The sequence below is a fragment of the Carcharodon carcharias genome, chromosome 15, assembly GCF_017639515.1.
Source record: "Carcharodon carcharias isolate sCarCar2 chromosome 15, sCarCar2.pri, whole genome shotgun sequence".
NCBI classification, from domain to species: Eukaryota; Metazoa; Chordata; class Chondrichthyes; order Lamniformes; family Lamnidae; genus Carcharodon; species Carcharodon carcharias.
This window is the reverse complement of record NC_054481.1, coordinates 10,799,393-10,823,408: the sequence shown is the minus strand read 5'-3', so window position 1 is coordinate 10,823,408 and position 24,016 is coordinate 10,799,393. Positions and strand designations below refer to the sequence as shown.

The following is a 24,016-nucleotide window of genomic DNA, read 5'->3' as shown; positions in this document are numbered from 1 at the left end:
TGACTTCAGGCCGAATGCAGTTCAGAGGCGGCCGGCGGGGGTTCGGGGATCCGGCCTGAGGAGGAGGAGGAGGAGGAGGAGGGGGGGGGGGCGGGGCGGGGGGTAGGGAACCCGATCTCGAAAAGAGTCTCCACAGCGGCGGCCGCTGTTTGTGTACAAACCGCAGGTAACCAGCCGCGTCATCCAACGGCGCCCACCAGTGACGTCGCACAGGCGCTGACATCACCTCCGTGCGCCGAGGCTGGGCGGGTGACCCAGCTGGGGCCTGGTGACGTCATCTTTCAGCGCCGGCAAGGGCGCGTAAAGCCGAGCGCGACGCCCCCGTGAAGCCGGAGCGTCGCTCTTTTGAAAATTCAAGTTTCCCCTAGAGACCGTTGAATCCGACTGATATACTCGGGTAAAAAAAAAAATCAATTAAATCGCAGAAATATCCAGCGGTGTGAACCTGATCGTCAGAAAGAGGGAGTCAGGCAGATTCCTTTGTTCTGAAAGTTATTTTTTTTTTAAAAAAGTTTTGTCAGCGACTTTGGATCTGGCGCAATTTTTCTTTGGTCGATAAACGAAAACTTCACCGGAGCAGCTGAAATCAAACCTCCGTCCAGCATTCAGAGATTGGTTTTAATCTGAGGTCGGATTTTGTTTCCCGGGCGTTTTGGCGGAAGTTTCAAACGTGCGGTCTTTGAGCAGACGAATCCTGTCACCAGGGTGAACAACTCTGACGAAGTCAAAAACAAAAACAAAAATACCTGGAAAAACTCAGCAGGTCCGGCAGCATCTGCGGAGAAGAGCACGGTTAACGTTTCCGAGTCCGAATGGTCCTTCAACAGAACTAAGTACAAATAGAAGAGAGGTGAAATATAAACTGGTTTAAAGGGGGGAGGGGGGGACAAGTAAAGCTGGATGGAAGGCCATGCTCTCGTGTGGACATCGATGATTACTTCGGTGCTGCTTCATGCTCTCGTCTGGACCCTGGAACAATTTATTAATTTTGCTTCCAATTTCCACCCCTCCATCGTTTTCACATGGTCCATCTCTGACACTTCCCTTCCCTTCCTTGACCTCTCTGTCTCAATTTCGGTGATAGACCATCCACCGATATCCATTACAAGCCTACCGACTCCCACAGCTACCTCGACTACAGCTCCTCACACCCAGCTTCCTGTAAGGACTCCATCCCATTCTCTCCGTTCCTCTTTACCTCTGTCGCATCTGTTCTGATGATGCCACTTTCAAAAACAGTTCCTCTGACATGTCCTCCTTCTTCCTTAACCGAGGTTTTTCACCCACGGTGGTTGACAGGGCCCTCAACCGTGTCCGGCCCATCTCCTGCGCATCCACCCTCACACCTTCTTCTCCCTCCCAGAAACATGATAGGGTCCCCCTTGTCCTCACTTACCACCCCGTGAGCCTCCGTATTCAAAGGATCATCCTTCACCATTTCCGCCAACTCCAGCATGATGCCACCATCAAACACAACTTCCCTTCACCACCACCACCAGCACCATCTCCCCCCCCCCCCCCCCAAGCACGGGCGGCATCCCACAGGGATCGTTCTCTCTGGGACACCCTGGTCCACTCCTCCATCACCCCTACACCTCAACCTCCTCCAATGGCACCTTCCCATGCAGCCACAGAAGGTGCAACACCTGCCCCTTTTCTTCCCCCTCCTCACCGCCCAAGGGCCCAAACACTCCTTTCAAGTGAAGCAGCATTTCACTTGCACTTCCCTCAATTTAGTCTACTGCCTTCGTTGCTCCCAATGCGGTTTCCTCTACATTGGAGAGACCAAACGCAGACTGGGTGACCGCTTTGCAGAACACCTTCGGTCTGTCCGTCAGCATGACCCAGACCTCCCTGTCGCTTGCCATTTCAACACTCCACCCTGCTCTCATGCCCACATGTCTGTCCTTGGCCTGCTGCATTGTTCCAGTGAAGCTCAACGCAAACTGGAGGAACAGCACCTCATCTTCCGACTAGGCGCTTTACAGCCTTCCGGACTGAATATTGAGTTCAACAATTTTAGATCATGAACTCTCTCCTCCATCCCCATTCCCTTTCCGATCACCCCCTTTTTTTCCAATAATTTATATAGATTTTTAAATGTATTTCCATCCATTGTTTTATCTCTACCTTTTAGCCTTTTTGGATTCCTTCACCCCACCCCACCCCCACCAGGGCTATCTGTACCTTGCTTGTCCTGCTTTCTATCCTTAATTAGCACATTCCTTAGATAATATCACCACCTTCAACACCTCTTTGTCCTTTTGTCTGTGACATCTTTTGGTTATCTCCACCTATCACTGGCCCTCTATCCAGCTCTACTTGTGCCCCCCCCCCCCCTTAAACCAGCTTATATTTCACCTCTTTTCTGTTTTTACTTAGTTCTGTTGAAGGGTCATTCGGACTCGAAACGTTAACTGTGCTCCTATCCGCAGATGCTGCCAGACCTGCTGAGTTTTTCCAGATATTTTTGTTTTTGTTTTGGATTTCCAGCATCTGCAGTTTTTTGCTTTTCTCTGATTAAGTCAATTCAGAGGCACTTTGAGAGAGGCGGTGGGGTGGGGTGATGCTTTCAAAATGAGATGGGGTCTTGAGACCATAATAGCAGACCAGGGGAGGAAGGGTTTAAAATCAGCTAAAACTTGCAATTTATCAGCAGTTACAAAGAAATGTCATGCTAGACTCGAAATGTTAACTCTGCTTCTTCCTCCGCAGATACTGCCAGAGCAGGTGAGTTTTTCCAGCACTTTCTGTTTTTGTTTCAGACCTCCAGCATCCAGCAGTATTTTGTTTTATTACAATTTATCTTGCTGAGTCACAACGTTATTATCTCTGATGACCGGCTCGTTGACTTGCAGTCCTGCTCGATTCACTCAAAGCTACTCTGGAGACTCCCAGGCTTAGTCTCCCACAGGCTGTCCTCGAAACGCAGGACAAAAGGTGTCCCTTAAGGGACATGAAACCAATAGTCAAAATAAGAGACACCCCCTTAAAATACAGTGCTGTTGGTCACCCAGCAGATCCCATATTTAAGGAAAAAATGATAAGTTTTATGGGTTTTTTTTCCCATGCCAGGCAAATCTTTAAAGTTTTAGGTCTCGATGGCAATAGGTAGAGCAATGTTTTAATCATGGAAACCTAGTTCGGAGTCATTTTAAATGACATTTCTTTACAGGTTGAAACTGCTTGGCGAGTGAAGCCATGTGTGGAGAATTGTATAACTGCAAGGATCCTGCTGTATGGAAGTCTGTGTTTGCTCTTTATGGGGATGTGGTTGAAGCAAAGACAACAGCATCGAAAGGAGGGAAGGCCCGCAAACTGGCTGCACTGGACAAATGGTGAGAGGTAGATCTTTCATAATTTAGAGGGGGCAGCTAAAGCAGAAAGACAAAATCTAGCAGGGGAAAAAACTCTTTTTCTGCTTTTTTTTTCATTTTGGCTAATTTATACACTCAGGTCTGAAACTAAAGGCCAGATTTTCATCTTGGAGGTGGGAGTGACGTTACGATTCCACCTCCTGCCAGGCTGTGTTCTATTGTCATGGTGGAGAGTCAGTGATGGGCTGGAGTCAGGTCTGCTGCCTCTGGAAGTAGGCCCGAAGTGGAAATGGAGGGAGGTAGATGCTGAGGTGGGCGGGTTAGAAGACCCACTTCCATTTACTGGGACATGGGCCAGTGTGAGGCCCCCTAACCTCACACCCTCTTTATCGGCAGCCTTGTAAATAGGGCCAGAGCTATTTGCTCACCATGCAAGCTTGATGCTGAAATAGGGCATAACAGAGGCAGCCTGCAGGATAATGGCTACCCAGGTCAGATCATTTCATGCTGTATATTGTACAAACTCATGAACGGGCCTAAAGTTGTCACTTTCGGCCCTGAAAAGTGCCCAGTCTACCTCAGGTTACCCTAGAAGTGCAAGGTACCTCAAAAATTTGAGCAGCAGGTGAAGCAAGTTGTTTCATGCTGCTACTATGCAGTAGCAACATGAACAGTATTCACCACTAACAGGATGCTGCTGTCAAGCCAAAAAGACGTTCTGCCAATCACACAGATGAGAGATGTGGTATATGAATTTCAGTGCCAGTGTGATGCTAGGCATGTTGGCCATATTTCCCAAAGACTGGCGGATCATATCAAACACCATGTTCCTTCTGCTGTTTGCAAAGGGCAAGGTACAGACATTAGTTGTGATTCGGCGATCGAACATTTACTAAACAATCCTCAGTGTGCTAAGAAACCCCCATGACAGCCAATTTAAGATTATCACTCGGGCTCACAGTGTGGCGTATTTGCGTGTACTGGAAGCTATATATATTAATACTCAGGGCCCTATACTTTGCAGACAGAAAGAACATGTACACACGTTGTGCCTGTTTCAGCTAAACAAAATAAGTGATTGCCTTGCGAATGAACCAGCAAATGGCTATGCCTTGACCGATCAGAGTCAAGCTGTCTGGTTTAAATTACAAACAATGCTTGGCAATTAACTGTCAGTCACCATCAACTGGTTCATTCTCTACCAGTCAGAGCCCACTTGCCAGCCAATTAGCACTGTCATCTCATACAGCATAAATTGTTGTTCCCTTTACATTTGGTATTCTTGCAAAATGTCCTGATGAGTGCAAGATGAAAAGCTTCGACAAAAAATCTATTTCTTCAGCCCTATAATAACATTGGGAAGCCGTTAAGATACACATAAAATTGTCAAAATAAAAAAAAACTTAATAATGCACTTGAAAAGAACTATCATCCTATTAGAATCTCATAAAACTGTCAAGATAAACAATGTCATTCAAATATCACTTGGGGGGGAATAAAGATATCCTATTAGTTATAGTTATTCTAAAACTGTCAAAATAACCAAATTCTCACTCCCCTTGACAGCAATTGTCAACAACCCCTGCGGAGCTGAATCCATTAGTGGGCTTGGAGCTCAGCCAAGCATTCATAATGAGACTCCATTGCGCAACTGTGTTAACAAAATCGCCTTTAATTTATTCACAGGATGTAGGCTTTGCTGGCTGGGCCAGCTTTATTGCCCATCCCTAGGTGGTGATGAGCTGCCTTCTTGAACCACTGCAGTCCCTGTGGTGGGGGGACACCCACATTGCTGTTAGGAAGGGAGTTCCAGGATTTTGAAGGAGCAGTGATATATTTCCAAGTCAGGATGATGAGTGACTTGGAGGGGAACTCCCAGGTAGTGGTGTTGCCATCTATCTGCTGCCCTTGACCTTCTAGATGGTAGTGGTCGTGGGTTTGGAAGGTGCTGTCAAAAGAGCCTTGGTGAATTCCTGCAGTGCATCTTGTAGATGGTACACACTGCTGCTACTGTGCATCGGTGGTGGAGGGAGTGAATGTTTGTGGATGTAGTGCTGCTTTGTCCTGGATGGTGTCAAGCTTCTGGAGTTACACTCATCCAGGCAAGTGGAGAGTATTCCATCACATTCCTGACCTGTGCCTTGTAGTTGGTGGACAGGCTTTGGGGAGTAGGAGGTGAGTTACTCATCACAGGATTCCTAGCCTCTGACCTGCTCTTGTAGCCACAGTTTTTGTATGGCTAGTCTAGTTCAGTTTCTGGTCAATGGTAACCCCCAGGATGTTGATAGTGGGGGATTCAATGATGGTAATGCCATTGAATATCAAGGGGTGATTGTTGGATTCTCTCTTGTTGGAGATGGTCATTGCCTGGCACTTGTGTGGCATGAATGTTACTTGCCATTTGTCAGCCCAAGCCTGGATATTGTCCAGGTCTTGCTGCATTTGAACACGGACAGCTTCAGTATCTGAGGGGTCGTGAATGGTGCTGAACATTGTGCAATCCTCAGCAAAAAACCCCACTTCTGACCTTATGATGGAAGGAAGGTCATTGATGAAACAGCTGAAGATGGTTGAGCCAAGGACACTACCCTGAGGAACTCCTGCAGTGATGCCCTGGAGCTGAGATGACTGACCTCCAGCAACCACAATCATCTTCCTTTGTGCTAGATATGACTCCAGCCAGAGGAGAGTTTTCCCCTGATTCCCACTGACTCCAGTTGCTAGGGCTCCTTGATGCCACACTCTGTCAAATGCGACCTTGATGTCAAGAGCAGTCACTCTCACCTCATTTCGGGAGTTCAGCTCTTTTGTCCATGTTTGAACCAAGGCTGTAATGAGATCAGGAGCTGAGTGCCCCTGGCGGCACCCAAATTGGGCGTCAGTGAGCAGGTTATTGCTAAACAAGTGACGCTTGATAGTACTATTGCTGCCCATTCCATTACTTGACTGATGTTCAAGAGTAGACTGGGGTGATATTTGGCTGGATTGGATTTGTCCTGCTTTTTCTGTACAGGACATACCTGGCAATTTTCCACATAGGCAGGTAAATGCCAGTGTTGTAGCTGTATTGGAGTAGCTTGGCTAGGAGTGCGGCAAGTTCTGGAGCACAAGTCTTCAGTACTATTGCCGGAATGTTGTCAGGCCCCATAGCCTTTGCACTATCCAGTGTATTCAGCCGTTTCTTGATATCTTGTGAATCAAATTTCATGAAGACTGGCATCTGTGATGCTGGGGACCACCGGAGGAGGCAAAGGTGGATCATCCACTCAGCACTTCTGGCTGAAGATTGTAGCAAATGCTTCAGCCTTATCTTTCGCGCTGATATGCTGGGCTCCTCCATCATTGAGGATGGGGATATTTGTGGGGACTCCTTCTCCAGTGAATTGTTTAATTGTCCACCACCATTCACAACTGGATGTTGTAGGACTGCAGAGCTTAAATCTGATCTGTTCGTTGTGGGATCAGTTTGTTCTGTCTATCACTTGCTGCTTATGCTGTTTGGTAAGCAAGTAGTCATCAAGTTGACACTTCATTTTTAGGTACGCCTGGTGCTGTTCCTCGCATGCCCTCCTTCACTCTTCATGAACTCGGGTTGCTCCCCCGGTTTGATGGTCATGGTAGAGTGGGGGATATGCCAGGCCATGAGGTTACAGATTGTTTTTGAGTACAATTCTGTTGCTGCTGATGGCCCACAGCGCCTCATGGATGCCCAGTCTTGAGTTGCTAGATCTGTTCAAAATCTATCCCGTTTAGCACAGTAGTAGTGCCACACAACACTGAATATGTTAAAGCCTTTGAAGTCATTCAAAGAACTCAACCATCCATTAAAGCCTTAAAGCAGTGAAACACCTGACTTAGCTGAAACTAAATTTAAAAAGTAGAGCACGGTGACAACTGACACAATCAAATAGAATTTGAGTATTTCACTCTGCAGAAGAACATTTTATCCAGTGGATAACATACTTTAATGCATCTGAAGACTTATCCATTTTCAGAACTTTTAAGAACAAGGCCCTATCTTTAAGCACTGCATGAAAAACATATATAACTTACACAGCATTTCATTATGAGATGTGAAGTTAGCAACACCTTTTGAACTTAGGAAAACGATTCCCAAATCCAGAACAGAGTTTCCCCACGGTTCATGACTCCTCTGAGATGGCGTGAACCACATCACCTCCAAAAGCCGGCCTGACTTCATAAAAATTGCGAGGGATCTGAAATGTCCACCCCTGCAATGGAGCTGGCATGGCTGGGATTGCTGTATGCAGACTCGTGCCACACACTCTATCTAAGCTGGTCAAAATTGCTGGCGATGGGATTGGGTGGGAATCTTGGAATCGGGTCCCACCCAGCACTTTTAAAGCCTGCCCGATACGGTTAGTCCACATTGGGACAGGAAAATCCAGCCCTAAAACTGTTCTAGATTTAGAAAATTGCAGTTCATTTACTTAAACCAATAATTTTCACTGCTTCCATTCATATTTTGTTTCATTGCTTGTTTCATTTCCAGATGTAATGGGTAAAAGATGAAGGCTAAAGTGCCCTTCACACAAGATATACCTTAACTTAAAACCACCAGAAGTGAGTGTTGTGGTTAATAACTTACATTATTATAACACCTTGTAAGACAGAGAAGTATTTTAAATCTCTATAGTGCTCATCAATTGGAAAGATACATCTCCAAGCATACAGAGCAGAGTGGGAAATGATAGACTCAGGACACAGCAAATTCATACCCAAAGAAAATAGTCATAAGGAAGTTTTTGAAGCAACTAGAGAGGTGGCAAAGCAGACTGCTGAGGGTGGGCAGTTCAGAGTATGGGAGCAAGGAGTGGTTGCCCATGGTGGAACAGAGGGAATAAAAAGTAGGCTGGTACTGCCATACTAGAGCTCATACAGCACAAGGGACTGGAGGAAGTCATAGAGGTGTGGAGAAACAAGGGTAGGAGGATTTGAAGGTGAGGACAGGAATCATAAAGGTGATTCTCCACAACACAAAAAGCCAGTTGAGTCTGGTGAGGGCAAGAGTGATGGGCAAATGAACCTTTGCACAGGTGAGGACATGAGTTTCTTCATTCGGAATGAATTGCACTTTAAGAATGGGTGATAGGGGGAGGCTGGCAGTGAGAGGGTCGATGGGGGAGGCTGGCAGTGAGAGGGTCGATGGGGGAGGCTGGCAGTGAGAGGGTCGATGGGGGAGGCTGGCAGTGAGAGGGTCGATGGGGGAGGCTGGCAGTGAGAGGGTTGATGGGGGAGGCTGGCAGTGAGAGGGTCGATGGGGGAGGCTGGCAGTGAGAGGGACAATAGGGGGAGGCTGGCAGTGAGAGGGACAATAGGGGGAGGCTGGCAGTGAGAGGGACAATAGGGGGAGGCTGGCAGTGAGAGGGTCATTACGAGAAGGCTGGCAGTCAGAGGGTCGATAGGGGAAGGCTGGCAATGAGAGGGTCGATAGGGGGAGGCTGGCACTGAGAGGGTCGATAGGGGGAGGCTGGCACTGAGAGGGTCGATAGGGGGAGGCTGGCACTGAGAGGGTCGATAGGGGGAGGCTGGCACTGAGAGGGTCGATAGGGGGAGGCTGGCACTGAGAGGGTCGATAGGGGGAGGCTGGCACTGAGAGGGTCGATAGGGGGAGGCTGGCACTGAGAGGGTCGATAGGGGGAGGCTGGCACTGAGAGGGTCGATAGGGGGAGGCTGGCAATGAGAGGGTCGATAGGGGGAGGCTGGCAATGAGAGGGTCGATAGGGGGAGGCTGGCACTGAGAGGGTCGATAGGGGGAGGCTGGCACTGAGAGGGTCGATAGGGGGAGGCTGGCACTGAGAGGGTCGATAGGGGGAGGCTGGCACTGAGAGGGTCGATAGGGGGAGGCTGGCACTGAGAGGGTCGATAGGGGGAGGCTGGCACTGAGAGGGTCGATAGGGGGAGGCTGGCACTGAGAGGGTCGATAGGGGGAGGCTGGCACTGAGAGGGTCGATAGGGGGAGGCTGGCACTGAGAGGGTCGATAGGGGGAGGCTGGCACTGAGAGGGTCGATAGGGGGAGGCTGGCACTGAGAGGGTCGATAGGGGGAGGCTGGCACTGAGAGGGTCGATAGGGGGAGGCTGGCACTGAGAGGGTCGATAGGGGGAGGCTGGCACTGAGAGGGTCGATAGGGGGAGGCTGGCACTGAGAGGGTCGATAGGGGGAGGCTGGCACTGAGAGGGTCGATAGGGGGAGGCTGGCACTGAGAGGGTCGATAGGGGGAGGCTGGCACTGAGAGGGTCGATAGGGGGAGGCTGGCACTGAGAGGGTCGATAGGGGGAGGCTGGCACTGAGAGGGTCGATAGGGGGAGGCTGGCACTGAGAGGGTCGATAGGGGGAGGCTGGCACTGAGAGGGTCGATAGGGGGAGGCTGGCACTGAGAGGGTCGATAGGGGGAGGCTGGCACTGAGAGGGTCGATAGGGGGAGGCTGGCACTGAGAGGGTCGATAGGGGGAGGCTGGCAATGAGAGGGTCGATAGGGGGAGGCTGGCAATGAGAGGGTCGATAGGGGGAGGCTGGCAATGAGAGGGTCGATAGGGGGAGGCTGGCACTGAGAGGGTCGATAGGGGGAGGCTGGCACTGAGAGGGTCGATAGGGGGAGGCTGGCACTGAGAGGGTCGATAGGGCAGCCCAGCCAGAAGATAATAAAGGTGGGAGATCAGATTTTGCTTTGGATACCTGGTGTGGGTGGAGATCCCAGAGGGGGTTAAAGTGATAAATTTCTCAGGCCTTGGAGGAACCACTTGTACTCCTCCCAGCCCATGAGCAGTGCTATAAATGCACTTACGTATGGTTCCAGATTTTCTCGTCTCCATTTACCTGCCAGAATTCCCAAGGCCCAGAAAATCCAGCCATCATTGGTTAATAATACAAAAACCCATTAAAATGCAGCTTCCTTAAAAAAGATTTTAGTAACCAACCCACCTCCTGAGAGTGAATTGTTCCCTTGACCCATTTCTGTTGCTTCCCACCGAACCTGAATACACTTGATTTTTTGGGCTTTAAATGGTATTATTGACCAATTATCGTGTATTGAAGTTGTTGATTGCGGGAAGACTAATGGCCAACACACCAACAGAATTCCCTGCTTCATTCAAGTGCCATCAACCTAAAGAAAAGTAGTTAGGATATCTGTTTAATGTATGTATGAATGGTGTGTGGAATATAACAGGGAAGGGGAAAAGTTCATTAAAACTCTTATTCACTCACTCACTCACGCTGACAGCTATTTATGGGCAATCTGGCCAATACTTCCTTTTCTAATCCTTCAGGTATCAAGAAGAATTACCAGGAGCCGTGTGTAGTCGCGCAGAGAAATACCTCACTCATGCCGAGCTGATTCAGTTGATGGAATGGAAACTGACAGTAAGTCTGCTGGGCAGGGTTGGATTTAAATATTAAATGTCATAAAAATCAAGTTTGGTTCTGGATGTTTGTGTATCACTATATGACGTTCAACAGTGAGAACACTGCTATTTTTATCCATCCTCCACACCTAAGGGAAGAGAGTATAGATGTTGTTCCTGGCCTGAGACCCACTATCTTCGCATAGGCTAGAATCAAACTTGACACTTTTGAGTCTGTAGGTTTAGTGTTGCACAGAGGAGTGTTATTCTCTGACCAGGCCTTTGGGGGAGATCTTTTCATGTTTAAATCTTGGAAAACTATTCCCCCATGTACAGACTGACAGGGAAGATCTTGTGGCACAGTGGGTAGCCAACCCCTGCCTCTGAGCCAGAAGCTCTTGGTTCACACCCCTGTCCAGGACTTGTTGGCTGCAGAAGTAGCTTGAATGACATGGCTAAACAGTTTGACAATTAACCTGCTAATCCTTCCAATACGCCAATGACAGGTGGTAAGAGCAGGAGAGATTCTTGATCAGTCATGCTTGATTTGTTCAACTATAACCACTTGTCCCTGTAAACAGAGAGGTTCCACAAACAAGTCCCTCATGGACTATGGCTAATTATGGACAGAGTAACAGAAATCCCTGCCTTTTAGTTGTTGTTAATGTTTGTAGTGGGATTAAGATTTGATATAACTTGTTTCTGGTCTTCAGGGTCTTTAGCGACATGATTGTTCACTATTATTTGTTCCTTCTCCTCTCAGTTCTCCCTAATGCCCTGAGGATGTCATAAGCTGCTCTATGTACACAAAATTCCCATTTAAACATGGAAGCTCTGAACGCCACAATCTCCAGAAAAACTCTAAACAACAACGTTTTATTTAGGTTTAAATCATTACGGACCTCCAAAGAAGAATAACAAAAGACGTACCTTTTTTAAAAAAAGAACAAAAATTGGGTCCTCGGAGTTGGGAACTACAGTTCCCAACCGGCCCCAGCAGTTTCTGCGCATGCAGCGGCTCTGGAAAGGCCACACGTGTGCAGATCGTTCTTTTTTTTTTCCGATCTTTGGGTTCTGTGCACGTGCAGCCTGGAGAATGGCCATACGTACATTTTCTCGGCGTTAGGCCGGTAAATGGCCCAGTATTTTTTTTTAAGATTTAAAGCCAGCTCTGTGCACGTGCAGAAGAAAAGGAAATGAAAGTGAAGCAGTGCGAAAAGAGGGTCAGACGGCCCAGAGAAGAGCGCCTTTCGGCAGACAGTGCCAGAAGAAGCTAGACATGGGAAAGGGACAGAGAGCAAGTCCCAAAACCAGGGAGTGAGACAAGAAAACGTCCCAATTAAGTCAAAGGACGAGGACAGGAATCTGGAGCAGTTCCTGTTCAGTGAAGTTAAAGTAAGGAGCAGAGGAAAAGGCTCGGAGTTAAAGAAAGAAAGCTGTGGCGAGCAGAATTAAGGCAAAGTGGGCTTGCGAGAAGCCAGAAATTCCGAGGAGACAGCCAAAAGTTGGTGACTCCTTACTATGGGCCTCTAAAGCAGTGGTGTTCTGTGGCACGATCGAGTATCCGAGAGAGTGCATGGAAGGGGAAGTTTGAATGTATGGAGCGTTCCAGGGGAGAGGAACATGGGAAGGAGGGATCGAAACCCTGGAGGTGAACCCTTGTTGAAGATGTCGAGAGAAAGCGTCATTTGGGAGAAGGTTCCAAGGCAAGTTCTTCAAGAGCGGAGATTAGAAACCCTCGTGTGAAAGACAGCATTTTAACAAAACCAGTTGACTCACAGTGTGACAAATGTCTGGGAGAGTTGATGAGGGATCCATAGCATCTGCTTTGGGTGGCACCTGTCACTTGGCTTCAGAGTGTGATGTCCGACCACAGGTCGCCTATTGCTTTACATGGACTGCATATTTACTGTGAACATTAGAGCACAAGATAGATTTTGTAACTTGTGTTATCCTTACCAATCTGTATATATCTGTAAAGGTACGGTTGTGAGTGAAGGAGTAGTGTAGTATAGTTCATCTTATTTAATAAATGTTTTATTATTTTGTAATATAGTTCATCTTTTTTGTTTAATAAATGTTTTATTATTTTGTTAAAAAGTTCATCAGCTGAATCAGTGTTCACTAGCCGCCCTCCACTTTCCAAACAAAAAGTGAAAGTTAGGATCTATCAAGCCAGGTTCCACCCAGGGATCTGACTTTTCCAGTAGTAACATCAGCTGGGATCATAAGAAAATGTTGTATTATTATATGGATGATGTTTCCCTCTGGACTTTTTTTATTATTCATTCACGGGATGTTGGCTTCGCTGGCTAGGCCAGCATTTACTGCCCATCCCTAGTGCCCTTGAGATGATGGTGGTGAGCTGCCGCCTTGAACTGCTGCAGTCCCTGTAATGTAGATACTCCCACAGTGCTGTTAGGAGTTCCAGGATTTTGATCCAGGAACGGTGATATATTTCCAAGTCAGGATGGTGAGTGACTTGCCTTCTGTCTTGGTTCAGTAACCAAACTGTCTTCCCCATTGTGTTTCTAGATTTCAAAAGCCCATTGTTGCTACCGTGCAAAGGCTGCAGACAGTGTGACAATGCCTGGAGTTTACTCATTGGAGTCGATCCTGGTACTACAAACGTGACAGATAGGGAAAAAAAACTCATCCAGCAAACGTGCCCTACAGATTCTTGATAGATGAAGCATCATAATTAGATACCTCCTTCCCCCAGCCCCTCCAGAAGCCAAGTAATCTCCAGGGAGGAACCAAATAAAAACCCAAGTACAATAATGGAACAAAATCTGGAAAATCCTTCTGGCAGTCAACTACAGGGCCAGGAAACCACATTGACCCTTCTTGTATTACCTGGTATTTCACATTCCTCTTTATTAAATGTAATCCCTTTCCTCAACCAGGAACTAGTCCAGCTCCCTTTTGAAAGGTTGCAGCAAGTGAACAATTTATTACATGGGTTTGCTTTTCTCTGGGGAAAAAATAACTGTCTAAAGTAATCTGGCCTTATCCTTGCATAATTTTTGTGGATGAACACCAGTCTCCCCTAATCCATCTTATCAGAATACAGTCTACTGCTTTGACTGTTTTATACCTTAACATAAATAGACCCAGCTTTTTCAACTTATTTTCGGTACTTAAGATTTTTTTAAAGCTAGGAATCATTTTAGTGGCCCTCCTCCTGAACCTTTTTCAAAGTCTCTGCATCATCCAATGATTGAGGTAACCAAAACTGGGTGCAATATTCCAAATGCAGTCTAACCAAAGTCTTGTACAGTGACAAAATAGTTTCTTCTGTTCTATATCGAATCGTCCAGGTATTGCAATCCTATACCCTATTTGCTTTGGCTATGGCTTCTTGGCACTGATCATACACCTTTAGAGAACTATGTTCTGTATCGGTAAAATCCTGTTCTCTCTCAACTCATTTCCGTTCTCTTCATGTAACCTTTTCTTGGTTGAACACCATTAACCAGACTTTGGCCCATTCTCCTAGTGCGTCGCAGTCTGCTACAGAATGCTATTCTCCACAGTATAAAAATGCACAAGAGCCTGAAATATCTTCACATTCAGATATTGTACCTTGGAACTAGACCTACCATTCTTGTGATATGCCAGTATATCTTCATAAAAGAGATAAGCTGGTTGTGCTAGAATACTTAGAAGAGTATCCAACGGATCTTAAGTATGTAGAAATAGGAGGGCAAGTGGAGTAAAGGAACATGTAGTGTCCCAGAATGTCACATTGCCTTAAAGGGGAATGTACCGTATGGGTGTAATGTTACCAGAATGGGAACCTGTGTTGCCTATAGATATAGTTGGCAGTGTAATGGTCCAAGCGGTGACCCAATTATTTATTTATTTACTTTAAAATCTTTAAGCGCAAATGAAATCATTCAACTTGACTCCATTTTAATTTGATTTTTCTCTCCCTTTCCTTTCTCTATAACCGTAGAGAGGCAAGTTCCGCCCAACACTGCAGCAGATGGTAATGAGTAATTCCAGTGACACTGTGGAGGCCTGCACACGGAAGGCTTTCAAGCTGCTTCCTGACATCTCAGCTGCAATCACAGAGATCAGTAAGCTGAAAGCTGTAGGACCTGCTACTGCATCAGGTAGAAAAGAAAACAATTGTCTGATTACTTGCATTACTTTTTCATGCAATACGTTTGTATTCTAATGAAAACTTTTCTCTCAATAATGCTTAGCTGTTCTTGTGGCTGGTGTTCCTCAAGAAGCTGCGTTCATGGCTGATGAAGCAGTGGAATCAATCCCAGGCTTGGTACCCATCAAGTACACACTTAAACACTACATCCTATACTTGGATAAAGTGAGGGAGTGTGCAAAGCAACTCAACAAGAGTAAGTTTCTCCTATTTTCGCAGCTGTACACTTTCTTCACTTGCTATGCGCCAAAGGAAATCCTGCTGGTGTGTTAATGTAATAATGCTGAGAATATGCCAGCAGTTAACGTTGCACATACTGGCCTGAACAGGGCAATGTGCTTACTGATCACTTTAAGCAATGCATTAAAGGCATTCTCTTGCAAGGGCCCTACTTTGTATGTAGGGCGAGTACAGGGACCAGTGAAAGAGTTTGATGGTTGAATAAAAGTTGGGAGCAGGCTGTTGTACTGTGGTAAAGTAAGCAAGGGAGCCTTACGTGAAGTCAATCTGCTTGGTGCTGAAATTGATACTTCTTTGTTTCAAATTTTGTTCAGTGTATAGATGCTGTTTCTCCATTGTACAACAGTGACTGCACTTCAAAAGTAATTCATTGCCTGTGAAGAACTTTCCAACTTCCTGAGGTTGTGAGATGTGTTCAATAAATACAGGCTCTATCTTTCTTTAGCCACATCCTTGACAGGTCCAGCTTGCCCAAATACGATACTATGGTTTTATTGAATTAAATGATCCATTTGGGAAAAGTGGGGCTAAGCTTGGAACCTACTACTGCAGTAGGCTTGTATCATAGAACAGCCAATTGCATTTTCAATTGTGTATCTGGACTTTCTAAAGGTGTTTGACAAAGTACCACAGGTTAGGCTTATTAGCAAAATTTAAGATCATGGAATAAAAGGGGCAGTAGCAGAATGAATATGTAATTGGCTAAGGGATAGAAAACAGAGTTGTGATGAATGGCTGATTTGAGGACTGGAAGAAGGTATATGGTTAAGACACCCAGAGTTCAGTAGTGGGACCACTGTTATTTTTAATATGCCAATAACTTGAGCTGTGAGCTATAGGGCACAATTTTGGACTTTGCACTTGACACTAAACTTGGAAGTGTGTAACAAACCATGAGGAAGATAGTGATCGACTTCAAGAGAACGTAAACAGGCTGATGGAATGGGCACACACGTGGCAAATGAAATTCACAGAATCACAAGAATGCAGAAGAGGCCCTTTGGTCCATCAAGTCTGCACCGACATGTGAGAAACACCTGACCTACCTACCTAATCCCACTTATCAGCACTTGGCCCATAGCATTGAATGTTATGACGTGCCAAGTGCTCATCCAGGTACTTTTTAAAGGATGTGAGGCAACCCGCCTCCACCACCCTCCCAGGCAGTGCATTCCAGACCGTCACCACCCTCTGGGTAAAAAGGTTTTCCTCACATCCCCACTAAACCTCCTGCCCCTCACCTTGAACTTGTCCCCACGTGACTGACCCTTCAACTAAGGGTAACAGCTGCTCCCTATCCACCCTGTCCATGCCCCTCATAATCTTGTACACCTCGATCAGGTCGCCCCTCAGTCTTCTCTGCTCCAACAAAAACAACCCAAGTCTATCCAACCTCTCTTCATAACTTAAATGTTTCATCCCAGGCAACATCCTGGTGAATCTCCTCTGCACCCCCTCCAGTGCAATCACATCCTTCCTATAATGTGGTGGCTCCCCGTATCAATTTGCTCAAGAACCTCGCAGTCTCTCTCCCCGAGTTCGATACCTTCATCCTTGTTCTCTTGCTGTGCAGAAAAGTGAAGTGTTACATTTTGGTAGGAAGAATGAGGAGAGACAATTCAAGCTAAATGGTACAATTTTAAAGGGAGTGTAGACTAAGGAGACCTTGGAGTATTTGTACACAAAATATTTGAAGGTGGCAGGACAGGTTAACAAAGCAATTAAGAAAGTGCTCTTCAGAAATGGAGACATAGAAGGCAACAGATTGGAAGCGATGGTAAACCTATGTTAGACATTAGTTTGGCTCCCTCTGGAGTACTGTGTCTAAATCTAGGCATCACACTTTAAGACGGTAACAAAGACTTTGGAGAGGGTACGGAAGAAATTCACTAGAATGTTTCAAGGAATGAGGAATTGCAGTTATATGGACAGACTGGAGAAGCTGGGGTTGCTCTCCTTAGAACAGAGAAAGCTAAGAGGAGATTTGATAGAAGAGGTTAAATTCATGAAGATAGAGTTAAATTTAAGTAGAATAAATGAAGAGAAATTTCAAATGGCTGAAGGGCCATTAACAACAGAGCACAGATTTAAGGTGATTAGCAAAAGAAGCAGAGGTGACACAAGGAAAAACTTTTCAACAGGCATTTAGGATTTGGAATGATAGGGTGGTGGATACAGGTTGAAAAGGGAATTGGATAAATACATGAAAAAAATTTAGGGATATGGGGAAAGAGCAGGGGAATGGAGCTAACTGGATTGTTGTAAGAGGCTAAATGGCCTTCTGCACTGCTCTATTCTATGATTCTGAACACATTTTCAGGGCTAGTTTGAGCAAGCTGTCCTATCAGCTTCTTTCTCACTCAGACAACTCAGATGACACCTTGGACAAAGTAAGGGAAAGAAATCGCCAATAATAAGTTTTCTACCATTTCTAGATTTACAGAGTAAGTGGTGTTTATAAAAGTAATGGATGAAGATTACAACTGTTTTGGACTGTGATGGGAGACGAGCGCGGTCAATTCCAGCCCCACTTCTCCACAAGTCGAAACAATAGTTTGAATGTTTAATTCCCTCACCAATCTGGCCAATTATTTACCTTTGCTGCTATACCCAGCATAAAAATACTTTAAACAGGCTTCTTTCAATAAATACAAAATTCTTGATTTATTATAAAACAACATTTTTAAAAACAAGTTGCAAAACCAGTTAACGTGCAGTTTGTAATTTGGAAGTGTAACAATTCCCCCTTTTTTTACAAAACAGATATCCCAACGCCCTTACACTCACACACAAACACAGGAGAGGACAAAACAAACACTGTCTTTGCAGTGGCTGGAGTATAGGAGCATTTTTAAAAAGGATAAAGTTCAAAAAGGTCTTCATTCTGTTGATCTAACAGAATTCTGATCACTGTGGATCTGGAAGACCTTTCAGATGGATCCTTGGTGACACACTGTCTTTGATAACTCACTGGTCACAACTTGCAGACTTTCAAAACACAAATGAGTTATTCCGATGAGAATTTTCTGACTGAGGCTTAACTTACTCTGAACTGCCTGTTACACAATAGGGACAGAGAGTGAGAGAGTCTTCCTTTTGCAACCTGCTGTCAAGGCACACACACACTCTGACTTCAGAAGGATAAAATGTTCAAAGAATACTTCTCTCAGGCCACTTGCTTTCAAGCAATCCGCAAGAGTCCCTAGCCTGGCAACAACAGTTCTTCTTTAACTCAGATGAACAAAGTAACTCTTCTCTCACGAGGTGATCCAGCCAGACATCTAGCTGTTGACCTGTGTGTTTTTTTTAAATAGCATGTTCACAGCCCAGAATTAAACTTGTAGACTTTTAAAATCAAATTGGGGGAAAGATTGTCCAAAATTCAATGTCCTTCCAATTTTCCAAACAGGGGATCCTTCACAGATAAATCTACCATAATTCCACAGGATAACAGGAAGTAAATAAGAGTTTGCATTATATGTACAGTAGAAACCATTGACTTAATAAGATTTCGGGAGGGTGAGAGTGACTGCCGTTGACATCAAGGCAGCATTTGATCGAGTGTGGCATCAAGGAGCCCTAGCCAAACTGGAGTCAATGGGAATCAGAGGAAAACTCTCCACTGGTTGGAGTCATACCTAGCACAAAGGAAGATGATTGTGGTTGTTAGAGGTCAGTCATCTCAGCTCCAGGACATCACTACAGGAGTTCCTCAGGGTAGTGTCCTAGGCCCAACCACCTTCAGCTGCTTCATCAATGACCTTCCTTCCATCATAAAGTCAGAAGTGGGGATGTTTGCTGATGATTGCACAACATTCAGCACCATTCACGACTCCTCAGATGCTGAAGCAACCCATGTCCAAATGCAGCAAGACCTGGACAATATCCAGGCTTGGGCTAACAAGTGTCAATTAACATTGGCGTCACACAAGTGTCAGGCAATGCCCATCTCCAACAAGAGAGAATCTAACCATTGCCCCTTGACATTCAATGGCATTACCATCAGTGAATCCCTCACTATCAACATCCTGGGGGGTTACCTTCAAAACTGAACTGGACTAGCCATATAAATACTGTGGCTACAAGTGCAGGTCAGAGACTAGGAGTCTTGTGGCACGTAACCTACTTCCTGACTCCCCAAAGCCTGTCCACCATCTACAAGTCACAAGTCAGGAGTGCGATGGAATACTCTCCACTTGCCTGGATGAGTTCAGCTCCAGTAACACTCAAGAAGCTGAACACCATCCAGGACAAAGCAGCCCACTTGATCGATAGCAATACCGCAAACATTCACTCTCTCCATCACCGAAGCACAGTAGCAGCAGTGTGTACCATCTACAAGATGCACTGCAGAAACTCACCAAGTAACCTTAGACAGCACCTTCCACCACTACCATCTAGAAGGACCAAGGGCAGCCGACACATAGGAACACCACCACCTGGAAGCTCCCCTCCAAGCCACTCGCCATCCTGTTATGCCCACAGCTGGTGTTAATTGCTGCGCAAAGCAAATCCCAGAGAGAAACTTGGCTTACGGGCCATAATTTTTTTTTGTATTCTGAAACCAAGAAGAAAACGCACCAATCTCAGCAGTAAGAGGTCCAGTAACACTTTTGGGATTTAAAAAATTAAAAGTGGAAGTTTTATGAACAAAAATAAAAGAAAATTTAAGCACACAAGATTGCAGTTGCACAATTAAGGTTAGCCTTATAAAACATTCCCTCAAAACTCCTCTACTTGATGAAACCCATGAACGCACTCAGGGAACACTCCATTATAGATGTCTACTCTGAAATCCAGTAATATTACACAAGGCAAACTGCTGTAGCTTCAGTAAAGGCATACCGCATGACCTTTACTCTCTTCCACCCTGCGATGGAATCCATTCAGAATAAAACTGCTTACTGCAGCCCAAGACTTTTCTAGCTTGACTGGATGGGTGATTCAAACTGCATCCTCTCCCAACCCAGAACTCCAGCTATAGCTTAACAGCTCAAACGGCAGCTGCTATCCACAGTAACTCCAATATACTTTTTCCCTTTTCATCTCCGTTCCATTGTTCTCACACCTCTGTGAAACTCAAACCCTTCCAAATATAAGATCTTTCATGTTTCCATCTTGTCTTTGTTTTTGGGTGAATAAAATATAATACCCCCACTACTATTTACCTATTGAACTCCTGCAAGATGCAAACATGTTTCTGTCACCTCTGATTCCCCTTGATATTCAAACAAACTCTCAACTTATCTAAAAATGCAAATGCTAGATCTAACCTATTCTTTTCATGTTTTAAACTCCCTAGACAAACTGACTCTTATCAAACTCTGCCCAGTTTAATTAAATCATACATACACGCACAGACACCCAGCCTTCCTTACAGAAAACACAATATTTCCCAAAATATTAAAGAACATCCATTCTCATAATCCTGACTTGGAAACATATCTCCATTCCTTCACTGTCGCTGGGTCAAAATCATAGAACTCCCTCCCTAACAGCACTGTGGTTGTACCTACACCACATGGACTGCAGCAGTTCAAGTAGGCAGCTCACCACCACCTTCTCAAGAGCATTTAAGGATAGGCAATAAATGCTGGCCTAGCCAGCGGCGCCCACATCCCATAAATGAATTTTTAAAAATTCACCTCTTGGTGTGAGGTTTTATACCTTCTGTTTTGAGACATGCCGTACCCAATGGTGTAGTTCTATTAGAAGGGAATGCATTATGCAGTGATGGCCTGTGCTACACTGTAATGTGACATGACAATACTTGGTTTTTCCATGAGGTAATGGAGGGTTCACCTTTTATATAAGTTTACCATAACTTCCAAGCTGGTGTATGCTATGCCTCCATTTATAAAGATCAGGATCACATACACTATTATGGGTTCACCTTTTACAGATGATTTGGTGAAGGACTGGACCCCTCACAGAATCGAACAGTGTCTTTGGACCTGGGCTGTGGCCCAACGGATTAAACCCTCATTGCTGAAGGGCATCACGCTGCATCAAAACAGAACAGTGGACAAAGAAAAAGTCATGGCAGCGAGACCTGTGAAAAGGCAGAAAACGCAATGATGAGCTGATCAGTCCTTGATGAAAACAGCCACATCATGAGTAAGAGATTAAATTCCAGCATCAAACACTTTGTTGGTGCAGCAGATAATACCGAGGGATGAAACTGTGCAGTAAAACCAGACAATAGAGAGTGATTTGAACCCAGAAGAAGGGCAAGCATCATTATTATCCCTCGGCATCGCACAGCATAAAAAAAATTCTTGCTATTCATGTATTCTTGCATCTAACATATCCTGTCACACTTGACAGCATTGCTCGTGTAAAATGAATGTAATGTGACCTGATTGGGATTATTTTGCCATTTTATGAGCCAATAATCCCATCGAACAGATAAATGACTTCCCAATGAGCCAAGTGCAATTTCAAAAAATGGCTGAAGAAAGGCAGTAATTTATTGCTGGTTTCTTGTGGCCTTAGTAACCAGCCAACCTCAATGGGTAAAAACTATAGTGTAGTTTATAATCAGCTACACACTTGGTTCACCAACAGTGTGTAACCACTTATTAACCTCACGTTATGGCCATTAAAACATTTGGCTTATGGGCTTAAAGGGGCAGACCAGGTTAAAATATCCCAACTTTGACAGAAAATAATGCATTGCATGTTACATGGTATATGCTCCTGTCAATGTCCTCCAGTTTACCTCAAACGATGTTATAGAAGATCTGCTTGTACAGGCAAGAAAAGGGTTAGATGAAATAGTGACACACACAAAAATGACTCAGAGCTGATGCCTGAGTGAATTACATGATTTCCGGCGTAATGAGTTGACTGTTTCCTGGTTTCCCACAGCTTCTATAGATACTCCGAGTTTGTGTGCAAAATGACAAATGCTGAAGTGATGATTGCACCCGGGCGTGATATTGGCTGTAATTCCTAATTCCTAAATACATAGGTACAAATAAACTTAAGATTCTGAACTAGAGGATACACAAAGTGTAAATATGAAAATTTAACACCCATCAAGTTGTATATTTTTATCAGAAGTGTCATCAATACAATCTGATGAAAACAAAGATCATTTTGACAACTTTTATATAGAGCTGCTTATAATGGGACCAAATATTCTGCTTTATAGAACAGTAAACTGCATCGCAAATCATTGAAAATTGATGGCCCCATTCACAAAGTACTTTACGCCAGGAGTTTCCTCAGGTGTTCTGTTGATCATTTGTTGTAGGTTTGGCAGAAACCTTATTTCTGTATCTACCCAGGTTCTTCGTCAGTCACGGCCGCCAATCGGAAGAGCCTTGAAGAAATTCCTGGCCTGAATATTCGCTTACTGACTTTACACATTTAAAAATGTTTCACTTGAGTTGAAACCATAAGAAACTCAGGGCCCCACCTTTAACTCATGCAAAACTTAGTGTCAAAATTGGGCCACAGTTTGAAGGCGGAGATAGTGATTGTTTTTCTGTAAGTACATGCTGAGTTTCAGGTGGAGTGTGCAATCTGAAGCAATGAAGATTTCACCCCCTTATTTAGATTATATACTTGGGGATGAATTACCACGGTGGTTCACTTGGTTTTGTTTATTCCGTTCGTTTTGGGGTTTTCACAACAGTTACGGTGAGCAGTGAGTGTGACTCTGCAGAAATTCACTGCCTTAGAATCTCTGCACATTGTGCAGTTTTCAACTGAGCTGTTTACTGTGGTTCAATTTGCTATTCTTCCCGATTTCCTGACCTGGAAACATTTTGCCATTCCAAATTCTGCAACCCTCCTGTTACTTTGCTTTATAACACAACAACATTTTCCCCTTATGGTCAGTTGTATGATCATTTCGTGCCTGGCGTTTGGTCATAAATTGGACATGCAAATTGATATTACTCCATGTACCTCTGTTCACTGTAACACCACACTGCCACCCATGACACATTCCATCTGCAGTGGAGTCATGTACTAGGAATGCCATAGTTAAGGGTGACCTTTAATAACACTGATTTATAAATCATACTTTTCTAGCTGAATTCTTTAAAAGCATTTTTTTTTTATGTTACCAACCTTTTCATCTCACTTGTACTGAAGTATTTTTTTAAATAAATTGCAGAGAATATATGTATTCCTTTCTAATAAAATGTAGCAGTTGAATAGAAAGTGCAAGTGTGTGCCTCTAATAAAAGCCAGGGACCAGTAGAAAGTTTACAAAGCCAGTCATGTCCACTAACTTTATTCAGTGCATTGCAGAGATTTAGATGCGGGAGTCATCCAAAGTGAAGCCTTCAGAGAGCAATGTTTTTCCAAGGTTTGTCTTGATGAAGAATCGATTTCAGAATGTGGCACGGTCTGTTAGTGCATTATAGTAGAGCATTTGATAACAACAGCAACTCATATCTATATAACATCTTTGATGCGGTAAAATGCCCCAAGGCACCTCACGGAAAAATCATCAAACAAAAACGGACACTTTCACTAAAGAATAGTTAAGAACGGGTTGAGCTGAAGTGAATATTAATGCTAAATGAATAGTAACTGATAGTTTTCAACTTCTGCCTATTGTGATGAGTGGGAAGTGTGCCATCCCTGTCTAAGTCCTGCTCATTTCTAGATAGTCCCAGCTCTCAATTCTAGGTTGATATCCAGCAAGATACTCTACACCTCCATCCCCCCACCAGGATGGTCTGAGGACTCTCTGCTTCTTTCTTGAACAAAGGCCCGAACAATCCCCATCTACCACCACCCTCCTCCATCTGGCTGAACTTGTTCTCTCACTGAACAATTCCTCCTTTAACTTGTCTCACCTCCTCCAAATAAAAGGTATGGCTAGGGGTGCCCACATGGGCCCCAGTTCTGCCTGTCTTTTTGTTGGGTATGTGAAACATTCCCTGTTCCGGTCCCACTCAGGCC

At 44.9% G+C, this 24,016-nt stretch overlaps 1 protein-coding gene across 4 annotated transcripts; it reads left to right on the top strand.

The window, feature by feature from the left end:
- The first annotated feature begins 243 nt into the window (after positions 1 to 243).
- zgc:112496 (uncharacterized protein LOC541336 homolog) lies at positions 244 to 23,266 on the top strand. Of its 4 annotated transcripts, none has more exons than XM_041207401.1 (6): positions 244 to 397; positions 3,176 to 3,338; positions 10,609 to 10,702; positions 14,642 to 14,801; positions 14,895 to 15,047; positions 20,994 to 23,266. In XM_041207401.1, the coding sequence occupies exons 2-6, from the start codon at positions 3,202 to 3,204 to the stop codon at positions 21,167 to 21,169; spliced, it is 720 nt and encodes a 239-aa protein (XP_041063335.1). In that variant the 5' UTR covers positions 244 to 397; positions 3,176 to 3,201; the 3' UTR covers positions 21,170 to 23,266. The 4 variants fall into 4 exon arrangements, with proteins under 4 accessions (XP_041063335.1, XP_041063336.1, XP_041063338.1 ...); XM_041207402.1 differs by having other exon boundaries at positions 332 to 850; XM_041207404.1 differs by lacking the exon at positions 244 to 397 and adding an exon at positions 424 to 628.
- The last annotated feature ends 750 nt before the right edge of the window (positions 23,267 to 24,016 follow it).